This window comes from Juglans regia, chromosome 2, assembly GCF_001411555.2.
Source record: "Juglans regia cultivar Chandler chromosome 2, Walnut 2.0, whole genome shotgun sequence".
In the NCBI taxonomy this organism is placed as follows: Eukaryota; Viridiplantae; Streptophyta; class Magnoliopsida; order Fagales; family Juglandaceae; genus Juglans; species Juglans regia.
This window is the reverse complement of record NC_049902.1, coordinates 17,873,260-17,895,362: the sequence shown is the minus strand read 5'-3', so window position 1 is coordinate 17,895,362 and position 22,103 is coordinate 17,873,260. Positions and strand designations below refer to the sequence as shown.

The window sequence follows — 22,103 nt, the reverse complement described above, 5'->3', positions numbered from 1 at the left end:
ACTGCCAGACACTAATTTCCATATCAAATTACAAAATCAGTGTTCAAATGACACAAAAATCAAGAATGACCCCAGACAAATCGTGCTACCACTGCCTAAAAAAATAGTAAAATAAAAATGAGAGTAAAAATAAGATACCGAATGGAAGCATGCTTACCGGCTTTCAAGGAAGAATCATGGGTAGGGAGAGAAGGGACAGATTCGCACAGGTTTGCTATGATGTGGGAAAATATTCGCACGGTGGGGGAGTAGCGCATGGAGAGGAGGAGATTGCCGCGGAGGAGGAGCGGCCCACAGGGGAAAGGAGATCCATAAGTTTAATGGGTGTACGAAAAATGGGGTGGGTGAGTGAGGGAAAAGAGGAGATGGAAAACGGCAGATCGAAAGGGGGGGGGGGGAGAGAATACATCGAAAGAGAGATTTGGGGGAGAGAGAGAGAGAGAGCAGATCAAAAGGGGGTGAGTGGGAAAGAAAAGAGGTTTGATGGGCATCAGCCGGAAGTCGCAGCACACCTCACATATATATATATATATATATTTTTTTTTTACTCAATATATTAAGTGTGCTGAAGCTTCCGACTGATCCACAAATTAATTCAAAAGAAAATTGAAAGGGAGGGGAGGGGGGGGGGGGGACCGCACGGAAGTCTAAAAAAAAGAAAAAAATGATACGTGTATTCGTGCGGTGTTGAAGGGATAAAAGGAGGCTGAGTAGATTTTCATTCATCTTCATGTGTTGCTTGGAATTTGATTACAATTTAAAGTATTACTGGAAGGGTTCCCAACAGTTGGCATCAGAGCCATATGATTCTTTATGGCGGACGGTGTAAGATTCAAGAAGCAGCAAGAAAATTTGCTGCTGATTAAATCCATGGAACAAATTCTTGAAGCAATCCAGCATCTCAGGAATTTAGTCGATCGAACGCATAACAATTACAAGGTTTTCAAACATCAATTAAAGGAATCCTTCGGGGAGTGGCAAGACCAGGTTGCAGAGGAAGACGTAAAAAATGCAACGAAGGTGGAAGATATTGTGGCAGTGCCGACGGGAGTTTACCCCAAAGAAATTCCCCTCTTCCCTCTCCATACCCAACCTCTCATTCCTAACTCTAGAATAATCCTTCCCAATGGCAAGAACCGTATCTGCCACATTCGCATTCACAAACATCATCAAATCCTCAAATCCCATGTTTATAATTATCATTTTCTTCTTCCTCACAAATACATTCCCAAAGATCTGATCCCGTTCTTCCCATTTTATGCACCCCTTCTCTCTCGAGAACCTCTCTAGTCACCGAGCCTCATCTTGCTCAACGACCTCACCCTCACTCTTGGTCGAATCAATTACTGGGTGGAGGATTTTTGACCTTGGCATTCGCACTCCCTTTCAAACCTGCAGAGCATGGAACGACATACGGGTCATGGGAGCTGCCATCGCGGGATACTCCAACACGTCCATTGGCACTGCCGTTGATTATGCCGCGATCCAAGTGTTTGACCATAAGTTCTTTTCTAAGCTGACAAAGGAAGCTTCGGAAATAAACGGATGCTTTAGTTCAAGAGTCAGGCATCTCCTTGATCTTCATGTTGCCTCCGGAATGCAGGGATATTTATTTCATTTGCGTCATTGTTTCAAGAATGATCAACAAGCAATGGTACTAGAAGGATGGATACTGGGTGAATATGTTACAATGAATGCGATTACAATCAAAAAAATCCTTAAGAAGTATGATAAAGTTCATTGCTCAGAAAATGGGAGGAATTTCAAATCCAGATTGCGGGAAGAACACATTGAGCTTTTGCAATCTCTTTTGCTCATAGAATTGGCTACTTTTTATTTGAGTTTCAATGGGAAAAAAGGAGAGTTTAATGAGTTTTCTTGTGATTTTGATGCAACCCGACCTGTAATGACATTGAGGCTTCTCCATTCTATAAAGCTGGAATATGATTTGACTTGCGTTGTTTGCAGGGATGTTGTTTTTAATTCATACGCAATGAGTTGTAGCCATTTTTTTTGCAAGTCATGTGCTTGTCTTTAGTCTTTATCTTCCAAGGTACGCATGGCTGTATGAGTTTTGCACTCAACTTGTTTGATAAAATGAACAGTCGAGATTTATGTTCTGGGATGTTGGAATTTTAGGTTGATGATGAACAGACCTTCCAGATCAGCGAGGAAAGGGGTCGCGGGCACCAGCCAAATTACTTCACGCTCACCCAATCCTAGCTTCCCATCGAGGATGCAGAGTCTTTAAGAGCTTTGACAAAGAAGTATGGTATTCCCAGTAATCTAGGTGACTCTGAGGAGATAGACTTTATTGTTTTAAAGAACTACTTGGATGCTCAGTACCATGGTGAGATTGGCATCAGTACTCTCCCTCAAAATTACTCTGTAATTGTTGACACCAGTAGCTCTAATCTGTGGGTGCCATCATCTAAGTGCTATCTCTCGGTGCCATGTTATTTCCATATTATGTACAAACTAAGCGATTTGAGTACCTACAATAAAAATGGGACATCGGTTGCAATCCAATATGGTAGTGGATCAATTTCTGGTTTCTTTAGCTATGACAAAGTCAAAGTTGGTAATCGAGTTGTGAAGGATCAGAAATTTATGAAGGCAACTAGAGAGCCTGGTATTACATTTTTAGTGGCATAGCTTGATGGTAGGGGTACTTATTTCATAATAGGTGATGTTGGTGCTTACAGTTTAGGGAAAAGAGAAGGGAATATTCCAAAAGAGGCTCTGAGAAATCCTACGGTGATCTCAGAGGAGGTTGGTAATAATGTGGGTTATGTAGCTGGAATGGGATTCGGTCTGTTGGCTTTAATGGTGTTTGAAGTAAACGAGTCTGATTTTTATTTATGGATAGCAATCATTCCTATTGCTCTTATTCTTCTGGCGGGCACAAAGCTACAGCATGTTAATGCAACATTGGCATTAGAGGGTATAACTAGATTCTTCACATGATCAAAGCTGAGGCCTCAAGATGATCTTTTCTGGTTTATGAAGCCGAAACTATTGTTGTCCTTGATCCATTTTATTCTATTCCAGAATGCAATTGAATTGGCTTCATTCTGTTGGTTTTGGTGGCAGTTTGGGTATAATTCTTGCCTTGTTGGGAATAATTTGTTCGTGTACCTATGGCTGGCTTTGGGGGTTTGCTAGACAGTTTTTGTGCAACTACAACGTCATGTATGATCTAGAGTATGGGAAAATGGTTGATAGGACTTGCTACAATAGGGATGTAATAGCCATGGTAGAGATAAGAGTTATTTGCATTGATGTTGGGAACACCAATCCTGCAATTGACAAGAGAGATGCTTATTACAAAAGGAGTTCTAAGGAAGGTAGCTGAATGGGTTGCTGCTGAATGGGAAGGAGCAGAACCTCAAGTTGTATTAATGCTCTAAACCTTGACGACAAGGTTCTTTAAAGGGTGGGGATTTGTTATGAACTTGACTAGGACGATGTCTTTTGGGATGAGCTATATGAAATTAAGTTGCAACACAGCGTTTCAGCAACATACAGAAGGAATAAACGGGATGCATGGGGGGCTTGGAACACGGTCATTTTGAAGGGATTCTAGAAGCAGCAGTTTTGCTACACCAGATTTCCATCAACGTTGATATAAATTCTAGAGGATAGAACAAAACAGTTATGGAAAATCTCTTGTAGAACCTTGAATCAGTGGAGGCCGGATTACCTTGAATTAATCCCCAATCTTATGATAGTATTTTCATTTCATCTTTTTGTGTTGCTTGGAATCTGATTACAATTTAAAGTATTACTGGAAGAGTTCCTAACAGATTGATGGTAGGGAATGGTACGCACTGTTTGATAGGATAGAACTGTGTACAGAGTAAACACCACTGGTAAGAATCCTAGCTCAATTTTTACTTTCGTCCCAAGACTATTCTATAAGGGATAATGATACTCCGCCCACCACTTTACAACTTCTTTACCTCTCCAGTGTTTTTTTTTTTGAATTTCTTTAACAAAATTAAATGTACTCTTATGTTTAAAATTATTTCACAAAAAACTTCCAGTGTACGTTACCCCGCACTCTCCCCTTCCCTGCGTTGTCTGACTTGTCTCTATGTCATCTGCGCCCAGCACCGCCCTTTGGCACCACTTTAGGTGAGTTTATCTTCTTTCCTCTGTCCTCTACCTTGCACCATGATTCTCTCTCTCTCTCTCTCTACATGGGTTTTGACCAAAAATGGTTACGTATACAATTATAGCTGTCGCTGGAGTCGGTAAGCCCCATAACCCTTCATCTCTCTTCACCCTTGCATGTGCCCTAACTTGTCTTTGTGCAAAATCCCTTGGTTATTGTCCAGTGAGAATTCCTTCCAACATAAAAACTTGCTTGAACTGTACTTAACAAACCAATTTCTGCCATCTAAAACCCGAAGGACCAAATATCTCTTTGCAAATTTTGATGGTGTATTCTGAAACTAAGAAGAAGAAAACTTAAAAGGGTTAGTAAATTCTTCGTTTAGTACAAAACTGGATTTGGGTAGTGTTGTTGTTCCTAACAAAGCATCTTTGCACATATTTATTCTATCTTTTAATAGTAAATCATCTAGAATTTGAAGGTGGTAGAACTTGTGATGATGAAGTGGGTTTCAAATTGAAAGCTTACCAAACACCATCCAAATTGCTCTTATGATGGTTGCATGACAACCATAAAACATGGGTTTTCTCTGTTTTAGCACTTGGATTCGTTCTCTTCATCTTTTGAGGCCTTGGATTACATGACAACTTCTCCCTTCTTTTGGGGTTTATTGGAAAGCTATCTACTAATATCTTAACAGAACTATTATTTTCAATTTCTTCCATCGGTGAAACTTGGCGTGTTACACCAAAAGTTTCATCCGTAACTTGGGAGCTATGGGTGGGATAATCTATTTTTGTTGCATTCTCATCAAATATAAGTACATAAAAGTGAGAATTTTCTTCATTTCTAAAAACTAAAATGTGCCATGGCTTCACAGAGTAATACTCCAAGAATTCTTGCCAACCCTACCGTAACCAAATTCCACCATCACATCTTGCCAATTCTACTTTCCATTCTGCACCATTTGGAAGATTAAGAAATACTAGATTTTACAACCCTTCTCCATACTTCCTTGCAAACCTTCTCGGAATCCTATTTAAAGAAGTTATAGTGAAGTTTACATAAAAAAATGCAGTAGAACACAAAAAACACATACACAATGCTTCTCCACCCATAGCTTTATCTCTTGCATGTTTTTTTTTTAAAACAAAAGCATTGAATGAGAGCTCCATCTTCCCCTTATTCTTTTGTATTTGATTTGCCATTAGCATGTGAAATTATGTATTACATTAATGAACTATGTTATTAAAGAGATGAACTTATGGTTATTTGATTTATTCTAATTTGCTAGATTATTTTGCGAGTCACACTCCTTGTCAATAATTAAAAAAAAGATGGAAAAAGGCATTGAAGGTTTTGAGAATGTTGATGATAGTTCCAATATAAATGAAAAGAGAGATGAAAATGTGGGTGTTGAAAAGCCTAAGGTGGGAATGTCATTTTTTTCAGAAGAAGAAGTAAGAGCATACTTATACAAGATATGGGAAGCAAGTTGGTTTTGGTATTACAAAAAGGAGTTCCAAAACAGGAGATGATGGGAAGGTTAAGTATTTCACGCTTGCATGTGTCTGTCAACGCACATCTAAAAACAAGTCGTCTAATATTCTGAAGCCAAGGCCTATGGAGAATGATCAGCTTTTAATTTCGACTTCCAAGCGTAGAAGCTGTCAAAGTAATACAAGCGTGAATCTCAAGATCGAATTCACAGGGACAATGAGAATTTAGCAAATACTTCATATTTTCAAGACCACATATTACCGTTTGTAGTGACACGAAAGTTTAAAATGATAAGAAAAGAGTAAACTAAATGAGCTAACAATGAACAAAAAAAAATATGAAATGAGAAATAAATTTCAAAACTTAACCGCTAACAATATTGACATCTAAATGGGGCCATTTACTAAGGGAGTGTGGAATGAATTATGAGTGAAATTGTCGGGACGTTCAAGCATAAGTAAAGCTGAAAATAAAAGTGAATCTATTTTTTCTAAAATTGCTAAGAATCAAGAGATTTTAAGAAAATGTGCTGAAGTTGACTTAGACTTGTAAGAAGAAATTAAACAAACACTTGGGATGCAATTTTCGCCCACTAATTTGGTGATAGATTTATTTCTCTTTTCATTTCTCTCAACCATTCTCTCATTCCTAGAAATCATGGTCGGATAATATAGCAATAAACCACAACTTTTATTCTAATAAAATTACTTGACAAATTATATGACAATCATAGAAAAATGAAAGAAAACTATCAAAGTCATGTTACTTGTTCAAATATCAATTGTGCCTTTACGTCTACAACTGATCTAAACCAAGAACAAAGAACTCTAATCTTTTCTAAATGCATATTGAAATATAATCCATCAAGTTAATCATCAAGAGCACTAAATATTGAAGAAAATCCAACCCCAAATAGTCATGGGTTACTCATTGAATCCCAAGTTAAAAATCTAGCCTATCATCTCTAGATTAACAAAATGCCCAAAGAAATTAAATTCAAACATCTTTAACTACTACTGAACGAAAATTGCAAAATAAGAATACTGTAATCTCAAAATGTGCTGGAAACCCAAAAACCGAATAAGAACCAGACGAAAAATAAAGAAGAAGCCAAAAAGAACTGGAAAAAAATGAAGAAGAAGAACCAGCCGCCTGGAAAAATCCGTAAAAAATATCCGCGAGAGCCTCTGCTTGGCCAAAAATCTTTTCTTTTTATACTCTCTCCCTCTCTGCGTTTTGCCTCTAAGCTTTGCGTCCCAGCCGCGTTTCACTTCGTGCGTTTTGCTCCATTTTCGTGCGTTTCGAGTCTCAGCCCTGTGCGTGAGTTTGTGGCCTTTTCATGCTTTTTGAGCCAGCCCAGCTTCAGCGTTTCACGTCTACAATTTGTGCATTTTGAGCCAGCCTGCTGTGAGGCCCGATCCCTCTGCATTATGCCTTCTGCTCCTGCTCGCGTGAGCTGCTCGATCCAGCCCAGGTTCTGTACAGCATCGAAGCCACGCAGCATTGCACGTCTCCCTGGTCTGCATTTTGATCTGCCCAGCACCATTTCAATTCCGGCTCCCTGCAGTGCGCACCTTTAGCTGCGCGTTTCATCTCAGCCCAGCACCATGCCGTTTCGCATCTCCATTTCTTGCTTCACTTTTCTTTGCCTTGCAATACTTTTCCGTGTGCGTGAGTTTGGCCTTTTCATGTTGTTGTGCCAGTTGGGTATTTCCAAGAATACCCATGTGTTTTAATATTTTTTTCCATAATGCCCTGCAACATAAATAAAATATGAGGAGTAAAATTTTAGAATATTAATTTTGGTGTGAACTAATTGCAATACAACTCCTTTCAAGTGCAAAATATCAAAATTTAATATTGAGTCAAGAACTAAAAATTACTACATAATTAAGTGTTTCATTCATATTTTGGTTAAACAAATCATTCACTTTAGCAGCTTAATCATGTAGTTTTTGACACTTTATCACACCCCCCAACTAGCTTTTTGCTAGTCTCTAGCAAATAATGCGATAAAAATATTGTAGGTTCTAAGAATGAGCTACTAAACTCAAAAATCTCTACAAAAGATCAATCATATTGAAATCCTGGGCATTAGAATATAGTCAAGTCAGGTTTTAGCTCAACACAAAAACTTATAAAATTCTCAAGAGCTCAAACAAGGGAAATGTACTTAAGCTGGAGATCTTTGAGTGCACCAAGTGTGTGAACAGATTTTCATTTGTTAGTTTCAAGATTTCTCACAATAGTTTCAACCTAGCAACTTTTTCAAGAAAAACCAAAAGGTCTTCACTTCAATTCAAAACCATCACATTAGCGGCTTTCACGCTATCACACTTTGAAAGACCCATTTTTTTTTTAAACAGATCCCGATGATAGACAGCCTTTTTCAATGTACTTGCACTTTTTTTTTTGTGCATGATCTCTAGCCTGCCCCTTTTCTCATGTACTTTTACAACCTTTCTTTTTTTTTTTTTTATTTATTATCATCACACTTTTCCTAGGCTATTAAGATATGGTTCATTGTAGTTCTTGAGTTGCTTAGAAGAAACCACTGGTTGTCATCAAACAAACCACAAAAAGTCTCTGCTTGTGTCAATTAAGGTCATCAACCAATAGCTTTGAAGTAAATTTCCCAAATTTGAGTTGCTAAGACTTATCATAAGGTCAAGTGTCTAACTTAAACCTAAACTAATGGGAATTAGAGTAGCCCAAAACTGCAACTATCCGATCTTAAGTAGAGAAGTGTGAAAACAGTAGCTTGGTAGCAACAAAAAATTTAGACCCCACAATTATTAATCCTGAGAGACTAATGGTAGAAGACTCTCCTTACCCCCCAACTAAAAATGGGCAGTGTCCTCAATGCAAATCACAAATAAAACAAGGCATGAAAGAAAATAGGGCCGAAGGAAAATACCTGAGATGGCTGAAGGGATTGTGATCGTAAAAATGAAACCATAAAAGAATAAACGGTGCTGAACCTGAAAAGATATACTAAAGAAAAAGGAAAAAAGGAAAGAACAAAACATAGAACTAAAACAAATAAAAGCAGAAAAATAAAAGGAAAAAAATTAAAGCAAAACAAAAATGAGCTAAGGACCGTGAGAATAAGTGGGATCTTCCAAAGGAATGGAAGTATCCTCATGCGAAAGTTTTGCCAAAAAATGTTTAAGTTGTTGGCCATTAACTTTGAAAGTATTTCCATTTTGAGGATTAGTAATCTCAACAGCTCCATATGGAAACACAGCCTTAACTACATAAGGCCCACTCCACCTCGATCTTAACTTTCTTGGAAATAGATGGAGGCGGGAATTGTAAAGTAAGACTTGCTCATTGGGCTTAAAATTCTTTCTTTGGATGTGCTTGTCATGTAATACCTTCATGCGTTCCTTTGACAATTTAGAGTTGTCATATGCATCTCGTCTAAACTCATCCAATTCTGAAATTTGAAATTTTCTCACAGAACCAGCATGGTCAATAGAAAAATTAAATTGTTTAACAGCCCAATATGCCTTATGTTCAAGCTCAATGGGAAGATGACATGCCTTTCTATATACCAAGCGATAAGGGGACATGTTAAGAGAGGTTTTAAAGGCTATCCTATAAGCCCAAAGTAAGCCTTAAAGACCAATCTTTTCTGTTGGGGTTGACTGTTTTTTCTAAGATGTTCTTAAGTTCCCTATTAGCTAATTCAGTTTGCCCATTCGTTTGCTGGTGATATGGAGTGGAAACCTTATGGTGTATACCATATTTTTTCATGAGGGCATCAAATGATTTGTTACAAAAATGAGTTCCATTATCACTAATGATAGCTCTAGGCATGCCAAATCTAGCAAAAATGTTTTCTTTCAAGAACTTAAGCACAATCTTATGGTCATTTGTTTTACATGGAATGGCTTCAACCCACTTAGAAACATAATCAACAGCCACGAGGATATACAAATAACCAAAAGAAGATGGAAATGGCCCCATAAAATCAATCCCTCAACAATAAAAAATCTCAATGACCAAAATGGGTTGTAAAGGTATCATGTTTCTCTTAGTGATCGTGCTTAGTTTTTGACATGGCTCACAAGTTTTGCAAAAATTATACGCATCCTTAAACATACGCGGCCAATAAAACCCACTTTGTAAAATTTTTGCAACGGTTTTATTTGCAGAAAAATGCCCCCCACAAGCCTCATTATGACAAAAAGAAAGAACAGCTTGTATCTCATGATCAAACACACATTTCCTTATGATTTGGTCAGAACAATATTTAAACAAGTAAGGATCATCATAGAAGAATGACTTTACCTCATGCTTGAATTTTTGTATGTCTTGAGCACTCCAATGGGGTGGAGTTTGTCCTGTCACCAAAAAATTAACTATGTCAGCAAACCAAGGCAAATTTTCAACTGACATTAATTGTTTATCAGGAAAAGAGTCAAGGATAGGGATAATGTGCTCATTTTCAGCAAATGTAAGCCGAGACAAGTGGTCGGCAACTACGTTTTCAGCACCCTTATTGTCTTTGATGATAAGGTCGAATTCTTTGAGAAGAAGAATCCATCGGATTAAACGTGGTTTAGCATCCTTCTTCGACAATAAGTACTTTAACGCTGCATAGTCAGTGAAAACAACCACAGGAGAACCAAGAATATAAGTTCGAAACTTGTCTAATGCAAAAACTACAGCAAGCAATTTCTTTTCTGTGGTAGAATAATTTCTTTGGGCTCCATTTAGAGTTCTACTTGCATAAGAAATGACATGCGGGAACTTATTTCTACGCTGTCCAAGAACAGCTCCTATGGCTACACCACTAGCATCACACATTATCTCAAAAGGAATAGACCAAATAGGGGGCTGCATGATAGGGGTAGTAGTGAGCAAAGTTTTCAGCTTATCAAAAGCATCTTGACAAGAAGAGGTCCATTCAAAAGCAACATCATGCATAACTAACTCACACAAGGGTTTAGGGATAGAACTAAAATTTTGAATGAATCTCCTATAAAACCCAGCATGTCCAAGAAATGATCTGATTTCTTTTACTATTTTGGGTATAGGAAGTTTGGAGATAAGCTCGATTTTAGCTTTATCAACCTCAATACCTCGTGATGAGACTATGTGACCAAGAACTATGCCTTGTTGAACCATGAAATGACACTTTTCCCAATTGAGAAGCAAATGCTTCACTTCACACTTGGCTAAAACAGCTTGTAAGTTAGTCAAACATGCATCAAAAGAACTACCAAATACTGAAAAATCATCCATGAATACTTCCAAACAGTTTTCAATCATGTCGCTGAAAATACTAAGCATACATCTTTGGAAAGTAGTTGGTGCATTACATAGTCCAAAAGGCATTCTTCTAAATGCAAAAGTGCCAAACGGGCAAGTAAAAGTTGTTTTCTCTTGATCTTCAGGCGCTATTTCTATTTGGTAAAAACCAGAATATCCATCAAGAAAGTAATAGAAATCATGGCCCGCAACATTTTCTAACACTTGATCAAGAAATGGCAAAGGGATATGATCTTTCCTAGTGGCGGCATTCAACTTCCTATAATCTATACACATTCACCAACCAGTAGAAATCTTAGTAGGAATCAGTTCATCTTTCTCATTTTTCACGATGGTAAGCCCAGATTTTTTTGGAATTACATGAATGGGACTTACCCACTTGCTGTCCGCAATAGGGTAGATGATTCCCACGTCAAGTAGTTTCAAAACCTCTGTTTTTACCACCTCTTTCATGGTAGGATTTAATCTTCTTTGCATCTCCCTAGAGACTTTAGTATTTTCTTCAAAATAAATCCTATGAGTGCACACAAGAGGATTTATACCTTTTATATCTGCGATTGTCCACCCAATGGCACCTTTGTGCTGCTTTAAGACTTCCATCAATTTCCCTTCTTGATCATGAGAGAGTTGGGCTGAAATCACCACTGGGAAGGTGCTATCCGGTCCCAGAAATGCATATTTCAGGTCATTCGGCAATGGCTTCAACTCTAGTGTTGGGATTTCATTTGCTGAAGGCTTCAAACTTGCTGTCAATGGTGGGAGTTGCTCAATCTTTGGCATCCATTTAGTCTCAAATTTATTTTCTGCATTAAAAACATGAGAAACATTAATGTGGGTGTCATCAGTGAGGAGTTCACAAATATTTTCCAACTCAAACAGCAGGTTAGTGGGCTGGTATGCCAAATATGTCTCTTCCTCAAGGATGCTTTCCAACAAATTCACTTCTTGTACATCTTTTAAGTCTTGAGGTTGCCTACAAATATTGAAAATGTTTAGTTCAAGGGTTATGTTCCCAAAACTCAGCTTTAAAACACCACTCCTACAATTTATTAATGCATTTGAAGTAGCAAGAAAATGTCTTCCAAGAATCACAGGTGCTTGAAAACAAGATTTTGGTATCAAGTGAACATCCAACACAACAAAATCAACGGGATAAAAGAATTTATCCACTTGAACCAAGACATCCTCAACAACTCCTCTTGGCATTTTAATAGACCTATCCGCTAGTTATAAAATGATAGGAGTTGGTTTTAATTCTCCCAAAACCAAGTTGCTCATAAACATTATAAGGCAGTAAATTCACACTTGAACCTAGATCTAACAATGCTTGACCAATTTTTGAACTTCCTATAACACAAGCAATTGTTGGTGAATCGGGATCTTTATATTTTGGTGGGATATTACTCTGAATTATGGCATTGACTTCCTCAGTAAGAAAAGCTTTCTTTTGCACATTTAATTTCCTTTTAACCGTACACAAATCTTTTAGAAACTTAGCATATGTAGGAATTTGTTGAATAGCATCCAACAAAGGGATATTAATCCTAACTTGCTTGAATATTTCTAAAATTTCATATTGGTGTTTGTCTTTGTGCAGATGAACCAATCTTTGAGGAAAAGGAGCAGGTACAGGACATGAAATCTTTTCAGTTTCAGTTTCATTTTGTTCAAACTCACTATTTTCAGCCTCATTTTGTACAGGTTTAGAGACCTTACTAGCCTTGTCTGAACCTTGAGCTGGAATGTTCACCTCCCTACCATTTCTCAAAGTAGTGACCGCTTTCACTTGCCTCACATTTGAACTATCAATCGCTCCTTGTGATGGCTGACTTTGTGGATTGGGTTGAGGTTGTGCAGGAAGTTTTCCTTTCTCTTGAGAGCTCCATGCCGTAGTCATCTTTGTAAGTGTGCTCCGAATGTCATTTATCGCTTGAGAGTTTTGATTGTTGATTGTTGCTTAACCTTGCATAAACTGCTGCAAGGTGTTTGACAATTGCTGTACCGTCTCTTCAAATCCCTTCTTTTGCATTGGAGGTACTTGAATTGTGAGTTGAGTGGGTCCCGGAGCCAAGGCTGCTGGAGCTACTTGCTGGTCATTCCTCCACCCAAAATTTGGGTGGTTTCTCCATCCTGGATTATAAGAATTAGAACAAGGACCAGAATATGGTTTTTGTATCATATTTACAGCATTAGATTGGTCCAACAATACCTCTTTGAATGCGGGGATCGTGGGACACTCATTAGTTGAATGCCCATGATTCTCACATATGCTACACTTCTCTGAATTTTTATGGACAGCATGCACTTCATTTACCTTTTTCAATTACATAGCTTCCATTTTTCTAGACAACAAGGTTAATTTAGCATGCAAATCATCATCTTCTTTTAAAGTGTATTTTTCATGACCAAACTCAACTTGCCTAGACCTGTCATGCACATCAGTTGTGTCCCAAGATTGAGCATTTTCAGCAAGGTAATCAAAATATTCAAATGCTTCCTCAGGCTCTTTGTCAAAAAATTCTCCATTACACATGGTTTGTACAAATTGGCTCATTTTAGGTGTCAAACTTTCATAAAAAAACTTATCAAATGCCAATTTTCATAACCATGATGAGGACAAGCATTTAAAAGATCCTTGAACCATTCCCAACTTTGATAAAAAGTTTCAGAATCTTTTTGGATAAAGTTCATGATTTTTCTTTTAAGTGCATTTGTCCTATGTATTGGAAAAAATTTCTTCAAAAATTCAATTTGCATTTCCTGTCATGTGCCTATAGATCTAGGTATTAATGCATTTAGCCACGTTTTAGCTTTGTCTTTCAAGGAAAATGGAAACAACTTTAGTCTAATAACCTCCTTAGTGCATGTTCGGTCCATGAATGTAGAACAAACCTCTTCAAATTCTTTGATATGAAGGTACGGATTCTTGGAATCCATGCCATGAAAATGTGGAATTAATGGAATCATTCCAGGTTTTTAATTAAAGACATTTGCATTCAAAGGTAGGATTATGCATGAGGGTGTGCTAGTTCTGACAGGTTGTAAATAATCTCTAAGTGTCCTATTCTGATTCACTACTTCCCGTTCATGATTCTCATTTTCAGCCATGGTACTATTAGTGTCAGAAGATGACTCAAGAGAAAGCGATGCTGAGGTAAAAGATGCTTGTGATTCTATCCTAACCAACCGAGAAGTTTGGTCCCTAGTCCAACCAGTCATACAAACAAGAACAGAAAATAAAAGAATATGCAAGGCAACAAAACAAAAAAAATAAAGTAAAATAAAGTTAAGAAAAATGTCACCCAAGTTGTGAAGAGGTTCACAGCGCTACAAACGTCTTCTCAACAATATGAGAATGCTTTGCTAAACACCAGTTGTCCCTTGCAACGGCGCCAAAAACTTGATCAGCTTTTAATTTTGACTTCCAAGCGTAGAAACTGTCAAAGTAATACAAGGGTAAATCTCAAGATCGAATTCACAGGGACAATGAGAATTTAGCAAATATTTCATATTTCCAAGACCACATATTACCGTTTGTAGTGACACGAAAGTTTAAAATGATAAGAAAAGAGTAAACTAAATGAGCTAACAATGAACAAAAAAAAAATATGAAATGAGAAATAAATTTCAAAACTTAACCGCTAACAATATTGACACCTAAATGGGGCTATTTACTAAGGGAGTGTAGAATGAATTATGAGTAAAATTGTCGGGACGTTCAAGCATAAGTAAAGCTGAAAATAAAAGTGAATCTATTTTTTCAAAAATTGCTAAGAATCAAGAGATTTTAAGAAAATGTGCTGAAGTTGACTTAGACTTATAAGAAGCAATTAAACAAACACTTGGGATGCAATTTTCGCCCACTAATTTGGTGATGGATTTACTTTTCTTTTCATTTTCTCTCAACCATTCTCTCATTCCTAGAAATCATGGTCGGATAATATAGCAATGAACCACAATTTTTATTCTAATAAAATTACTTGACAAATTATATGACAATCATAGAAAAATGAAAGAAAACTATCAAAGTCATGTTACTTGTTCGAGTATCAATTGTGCCTTTACATCTACAACTGATCTAAACCAAGAACAAAGAACTCTAATCTTTTCTAAATGCATATTGAAATATAATCCATCAAGTTAATCATCAAAAGTACTAATATTGAAGAAAATCCAACCCCAAATAGTCATGGGTTACTCATTGAATCCCAAGTTAAAAATCTAGCCTATCATCTCTAGATTAACAAAATGCCCAAAGAAATTAAATTCAAATATCTTTAACTACTACTGAAAGAAAATTGCAAAATAAAAATACTGTAATCTCAAAATGTGTTGAAAACCCAAAAACCGAATAAGAACCAGACGAAAAATAAAGAAGAAGCCAAAAAGAACTGGAAAAAAATGAAGAAGAAGAACCAGCCGCCTGGAAAAATCCGTAAAAAATATCCGCGAAAGCCTCTGCTCGGCCAAAAATCTTTTCTTTTTATACTCTCTCTCTCTGCGTTTTTCCTCTAAGCTTTGCGTCCCAGCCGCGTTTCACTTCGTGCGTTTTCCATTTTCGTGCGTTTCGAGTCTCAGCCCCGTGCATGAGTCTATGGCGTTTTCATGCGTTTTGAGCCAGCCCAGCTTCCGCGTTTCACGTCTGCTGTTCGTGCGTTTTGAGCCAGCCTGCTGTGAGGCCTGATCCCTCTGCATTGCGCCTTCTGCTCCTGCTCGCGTGAGCTGCTCAATCCAGCCCAGTGTCTATACAGCATCGAAGCCAGGGAGCGTTGCACGTCTCCCTGGTCTGCGTTTTGATCTGCCCAGCACCATTTCAATTCCGGCTCCCTGTAGTGCGCACCTTCAGCTACGCGTTTCATCTCAGCCCAGCACCATGCTGTTTCGCATCTCCATTTCTTGCTTCACTTTTCTTTGCCTTGAAGTACTTTTCTGAGTGCGTGAGTCTGGTATTTTCATGTTGTTGTGCCAGTTGGGTATTTCCAAGAATACCCATGTGTTTTAATATTTTTTTCCATAATGCCCTGCAACACAAATAAAATATGAGGAGTAAAATTTTAAAATATTAATTTTGGTGTGAACTAATTGCAATACAACTCCTTTCAAGTGCAAAATATCAAAATTTAATATTGAGTCAAGAACTAAAAATTACTACATAATTAAGTGCTTCATTCATATTTTGGTTAAACAAATCATTCACTTTAGCAGCTTAATCATGTAGTTTTTGACACTTTATCAGAGAATGTGTGGATAAACTGAAAATTATTTTCATTAACTTTTCTGGACTTGTAATTGTTATCAATCGGCAAAGTTGGAATGTAAATGATACACAATTAATGCTTTTATGAATGCATTCTCATCTTTATTTAGAGATATCATGATTAGTAACATACTTAAAATATTTTCAAATATTTATTTTGTGTTGTTGGCTTTTTTTATAAGTAAAGTTTTTATTTTTATGTTTATTTATGCTTCCCTTTGTTTGCTTTCGCTTTAAAAGAACTATGCACAAGTAATGGAACTTGAATTGCAATTTGAGTTCTTAAAGACTTTATGCAAAATGATGGCTGATTAAAACTACTAGTACAATCGGATTCAAAATGTAAACATTGTTCATTGCAATAATCTTGCAAAATAAAAGTTCATTGTCAAATGTACTCCAAAAGCTATCTATACTCACAATGGTGCCATAATTCCAAACTTCACAAAATTCTTCCACTACTCTAGAAACAAAATGTAGTGGTGAAGCCTGCTATAACAATCTATAATCCCAAGCTTTACACAATGTATTTTCACAAGTACTCCGAAACAGTACACAACCTTTTCAAGTGCAACAATCTCAAACTTTACACTATATTTTCGCCAGTACAGAAAACAAAATGTTCAAAATATATAATAACATCATTCTGGCCAATGTTCAAAAAGTGCATCTAACATTTCCAAGCTTATTTAGAACTACTCCAAACCACACCACATCCCAAACTCTAAATCACATCCATAATTGTGTCTTCAAGACTTATTTTTTAGAGGAAAATTACATTCCACCTTCGGTTCTTTCACTTCTATATCTTTATCTATTTTTACTAATAATCTGAACAAAAAAAGTATAAATGAAAATAAGGTATTATGTTTGAGATGGTAAATTGCTCAAACATAAAAAAGCTAAAAGAACTGAAGGACCCAAGATTTTGTTCCCAAGCTAAAGGTATTAATTAAATGAAAATTGTCAAAAACCTAATTCGATTACTGAATGATAATTAAAATACAACCTAAAGGTGCATTTCAAAGAAAAATTAAATTTGAGGACCCAAGATTCTGTTCCCATTCCTGGGTTTACAGTATCCAATTCTCTTAACTCTCCTTGGCAAATCATTTACTCACTACTAAACAACCCAAAGTCAAGCTCTCTCCCACAACCCAATGAGTTATAAGCGAACATCAGTCCAACAAACATCCCAAGAATTTACAAGTTACAAAAACAGCCCATAAGAACAGGTTATACCATAACCAACCACAACAGAATAGGGGCAACGTAGAAAAATGCAAACTAACTGTAAATAATCAAAACACATGTAAAATAAGAACAACCCCTTATTTGAAAGCCAACAAAATTCACAAAGTAGTGTAAAAAAACAACAAAAGCTAATACATATTGAAGATTCAAGAGATAAAGACTCAGAATTGCAGCACTTGAAAGTTAGAAAACACTTAAGAAGAGAGAAACCCCAAACTATTATGAGTGCTTGAAGCTTCCTACGTGGTGGTGATAGAGCCAATTTAGCACTGGAAATGAAAGGTGGGACTTTAAATCTTATCTTATGAAAGTGTCTCATCTTGCTTAGGGATAGAAATTTCAAGATGAGGTTGCTCTTATCGAAAGAGCAATGCGTGCACTTTGTTTATGGACCGAGAAGCATGGGTTTCAACTAGGGGTGGATTAATATAGGGATTTTTTGTAACACCCGAGCGCGTTTGAGATTGCGAGTAAAATTTTTTTTAGAAGAGAGAGCGTGAGCCTAATATATTTTGGCAGTATATATATATATATATATATATATATATATATATTTTTATAGGTTTGATATTTAAGTTTTAAAGCTTAATGGATCAAGTGGATATTCATCAAAATTTATGGGATAATTATATCTATACATATATATATTTTATTTTATTTTTTAGTTGATTAGAGACCCGAAGCTTTAGATAAAAGCACTGCATTAATCTCGTTCAGAGCCCAGCCGTGGGATCGCGCGGGTCCAGACTTCATCGCACGGCGTCAAGCCAGTTCTATTTCATGCACGTCCAACCCTTTCTTTTTAATTAGGTTTAATCTACTTTCTACTTATAGCTTATATATAAGTCTAAGTTTTCCTCAACCCTAGACTCATTGCCGCTGCCCTCATTTCATGCCCTCAGCACACAAGAAACCGTGGTCATTGCAGCCAGTCCCTACCCTCCGTAAAGCACCAAACCGCAAGCCTCGTTCAGCAGCCCAGCCACCCGCACAGCCAGGCCAATGCGTCATTCTCCGCCAAACTCAGTCCACGCACACGGAACCCCAGCCACACAAAGCCCACCACTCAAGCCGTGCGCCACCACCCTCTCCGTGTAAACACCGCCTCTGTTGCACCACCGAAAAACAGAGGACCAGCCAAGCCATCAAGTCGCTACCCACCGGACCCAGTCCACGCGGAACCTCAGCCATTGCACCGTAACACCTCTGCTTGGCCGCTGCTCAGCCTCACGAAACCGAGAGTCATCCACACGCACGGACGCACTACTCACGAACTCCCCTGTTTTCCAGCAACCACAACAGAGTCTAGTGTTGCACCTCCACAGCCAACAACCGAAACTTCTATCCTTCTATCGTTGTGCACCATAGCTCAGCCGAGGCACCTCCAGTTTGCTGCCGTAAGCCTGTATTCCCTTCCCGTGTTCTTTCCTTCCCTCACTCTCCGTCTCCCTCTCAGTGCCCCTCATACCGTTCTCAGTCTCGCTCGTCGCTTTCTCCCACTCAGTGCGCGTCCGTCGGGACAGCCCTTGTCCACTGCATCCGCCCAGCTCGCCGCCATCGTGGCTCCCTCTCTCGGTAAGTGCTGCTGCCGCCACTCACTGAGTGTTTTCCGAGTTTTGTGTGTGCAGCAGTTTTTGTTTTCCTTCTCATAAGTGATTTACGTACATACATATATTATATTTCATAGATATATAAAGTGGTAACTTGAAAGTTGATTTCAATTCCCAAATTTACCCCTTTACATTCCAGAAGTGTGTTTTCGGATGAAGGGTATTTATTATTTATGTATTTTTGTTGTTATGTTAAAATGAGTTTTGGTTTTAAGTCTTATAAAACATTATTTTTGTGTAGAAAATATTTTAACAATATTGTTAACAAAAAGAGGTAAACCTATTTTTGAGAGAGGAGTTTTGCATAGTGAATTTAACAAGATTTTTAAAGTGGTCTTAGTATTCTATTAAGTTATAATATATTGTTGGTACTTTAGATTTTTATTTTATTTTTTCAAATATGACTCTTTATTGAGTTCGGTAAATGCATAAATACTTGCTCGATTAAATCTCTTATTGGTACGAATTTGATTAAGTGGATATTGGTGGCTTTAGAAAATTGTGGTATTATAGGAATTATTAGAATTCTAGGTTTTGAGGATTTAAATAGGTTCTTAGGTTCAACTATCGAAATACGTGATTGATTGAAAATTTAAAGAATTTACGTAATTTTATAGGTGACGATTAATATTTGTTCGGCTTCGTTGAGGAATCTTGAAAGACTAAAGAGTTCCAGGTAAGCGGGGTTCCTATGCTAGATTTGCATAAAAATAAAATGGACTAAGGTTGATTTTTGAAAATGAACATGTTTTGTTATAAAAATATACTTGAACTACCTCAGTTATTTTTTCTGCATTACTCATGAGATTCTGTTTAAGAATAAAGTATTTTTTTGGCATGACTGGTGTAGACATGAGCTATTTTGCATTTTGCTTCTAAACTCTGAAAAATAGAGCGAATATGAAAGTTTGTGCATAAAATAATGTTTTGTAATTTCTGAAAAACTCTGTTATGTTCTGAAGATGGTCTGTACTCTAATATGATATGCTTTCTGAAAATTCTGTTCTGTTCTGAAGGTGTTCCGTATTCTGATATGATGTGATTTCTGAAAATTTTTGGCATGACATTCTGAATTGGGATGTGGTTTGTGGATGGTGACCTATTTGACCTACCACGGGTGCTAATAGTGGCTTCTGTTTGGGTTGGTACCAACTGTTCTGTTTCTGGTGCACTCACTTTGGAAACAAAGTGATTTTCTGGTGATCTTTCCTGTGTGCACACTCGGGGCTCCGAGAATAAATAAGGGGAAGATTCACATTCTGTTTCTGCTCAGTTAGCTACCGGGGTTTGCACAACCCTACCACGGGGGTTAAACATGGCCTCTGATGCGATATGATACTCTGGTACGATGGTGGTCAGTTATGCTATGCCAAAAGAATTTTGAATAAGAATATTTTTGAACTTTCGCTCTGATATTTTGATAACATATTCTGACTCTGCATTCTGAAAATAAAGTGTTTTGTTCTGCATTCTGAAATCTGTAAATGCTCATGTTTGCATACTAGTATATGTTCTCTGCTTACTGAGTTGTTGATAACTCACCCCTATCTCCATAATATGTTTCAGATAATTTTGATGCAACAGCTGGAAATCAGGGATAGGGAATACTTGCAAATTTTGTGGATCATAGAAGACTATGTACCCTAGGGTACAATGACTTTTGGAGAGTCTTTTGGTAGCGTTAATATTTTATGTGGCTTTGGTATGTTGAGTATTGGATATTTTTAGTCCTTGTGGAAAAGTTTATCTATATCAATGAGACACCACTGATGTGCCCTTATGTAGGAACATGAATATTTGTGTTGAACAAATAGGTTAATATGTTATTGAGATTCGGGTTTATTTTAAAAGTATTATTTGGAAATGATTTTTTAGTGATATGAGTTAACTCTCCGGACCCTCTGGGGTCGGGGCGTTACATTTTTGCACAAGTGGAATTAGGGCACATCAAGAGTATGAGGGAGAGAGAGGTGTGACTGTGGCGCTTACCTTTAGGAGTGTCTTAGGCGGCAGTTGGAGTCTAGACAGCAGCGAAGGTGACTGTAACAGTAAATGTTAATTTTGCAGAGAGAGAGAGTCGAGGTGAGAGGTAGAGAAGAGAGACTCACCTGAGACGATGCCGCTGAACGGTGGTGGTGGGTGGGGGGTTTCAGATTTTTGAATGGGAGGGTTCAACGTTGTTTGGATTCAGAGATGAGTTGAGATTGGTTGAGATGGTTTGTGAATAGTAGAGATGGGTTGAGATGATTTGTGTGGGAATTTGAAAAAGTTGTAATGATGAGATGAGATGAGATTAGTTGAGATGAGTTGAGGTGGGTGGAGTATCATTATATTTCTATAAGAAACCTAGGAGTGGACAAAATTTTCGAGCTTCGAACTCTATCCAAGCTTCGACTCCAACGGAGTTTGAGTTTGCAGAATTTGGAGTCGGAGTCAAAGTTACTCCGACTCTGGTAGTCGGAATCGGAGCCCATGTGGGCTTCAAACTCGAAACTCGAAACTTTGACTTTTTTTAAAAAAATACACTTGATCAAAACGACGTCATTCCACTTCAATTCCTCAATACGATGAAAAGATGTTGAGAGATGTTCTTGTAAAGATTATCATCACTGATGTGATGCCTTTTACCACGGTTGATAAGGCAGGTTTCTGCAAATATGTGCACACTTCAGAGCCACGATTTTTCATGCCTTCACGATATACTCTGATGTGCGACTGTTTGAATAAGCATGCTAAGAAAAAGACAGCGATGAAGGAAATGTTTGTTGCCATTGGCCAGAGAGTATCATTTACGATTGATATATGGACCGTTATACAGAATGTGGGTTACATGTGTATCACAGCCCACTTTATTGATAGTGAGTGGATGTCGCAGAAGCGGATTATCAGCTTCAAAGAAATTGTTGATCACAAGAGTTCATCCATTGGCAAGGAGATGGATGACTGTATAAATGATTGGTGGATCAAAAAAGTATTTTGTATCACGGTTGACAATGCCAGTGCAAATGACACTGCCATTGATTGGTTCAGGTGGAATACGACGGTAAATGAGGATATCATTCGTGAGAACCAGTTTATTCATGTT

At 37.5% G+C, this 22,103-nt stretch overlaps 2 protein-coding genes and 1 non-coding gene across 3 annotated transcripts; all 3 read left to right on the top strand.

Annotated features, from left to right (window-relative positions):
• Positions 1 to 639: 639 nt before the first annotated feature.
• LOC109005268 (probable E3 ubiquitin-protein ligase BAH1-like 1) lies at positions 640 to 3,786 on the top strand. Its single transcript, XM_018984113.2, has 2 exons — positions 640 to 2,053; positions 2,140 to 3,786. The coding sequence occupies exon 1, from the start codon at positions 1,259 to 1,261 to the stop codon at positions 2,036 to 2,038; it is 780 nt and encodes a 259-aa protein (XP_018839658.1). The 5' UTR covers positions 640 to 1,258; the 3' UTR covers positions 2,039 to 2,053; positions 2,140 to 3,786.
• Positions 2,060 to 2,967, top strand: LOC109005033 (cyprosin-like). The gene is made up of 3 exons (XM_018983799.1): positions 2,060 to 2,065; positions 2,224 to 2,632; positions 2,687 to 2,967. Exons 1-3 carry the CDS (start codon positions 2,060 to 2,062, stop codon positions 2,965 to 2,967), a joined length of 696 nt encoding a protein of 231 aa, XP_018839344.1.
• Positions 3,787 to 13,499: 9,713 nt separating the features above from the next.
• Positions 13,500 to 13,606, top strand: LOC118347804. The gene has a single exon (XR_004800951.1). It is a non-coding gene; the product is annotated as a small nucleolar RNA R71 (small nucleolar RNA).
• Positions 13,607 to 22,103: the final 8,497 nt, after the last annotated feature.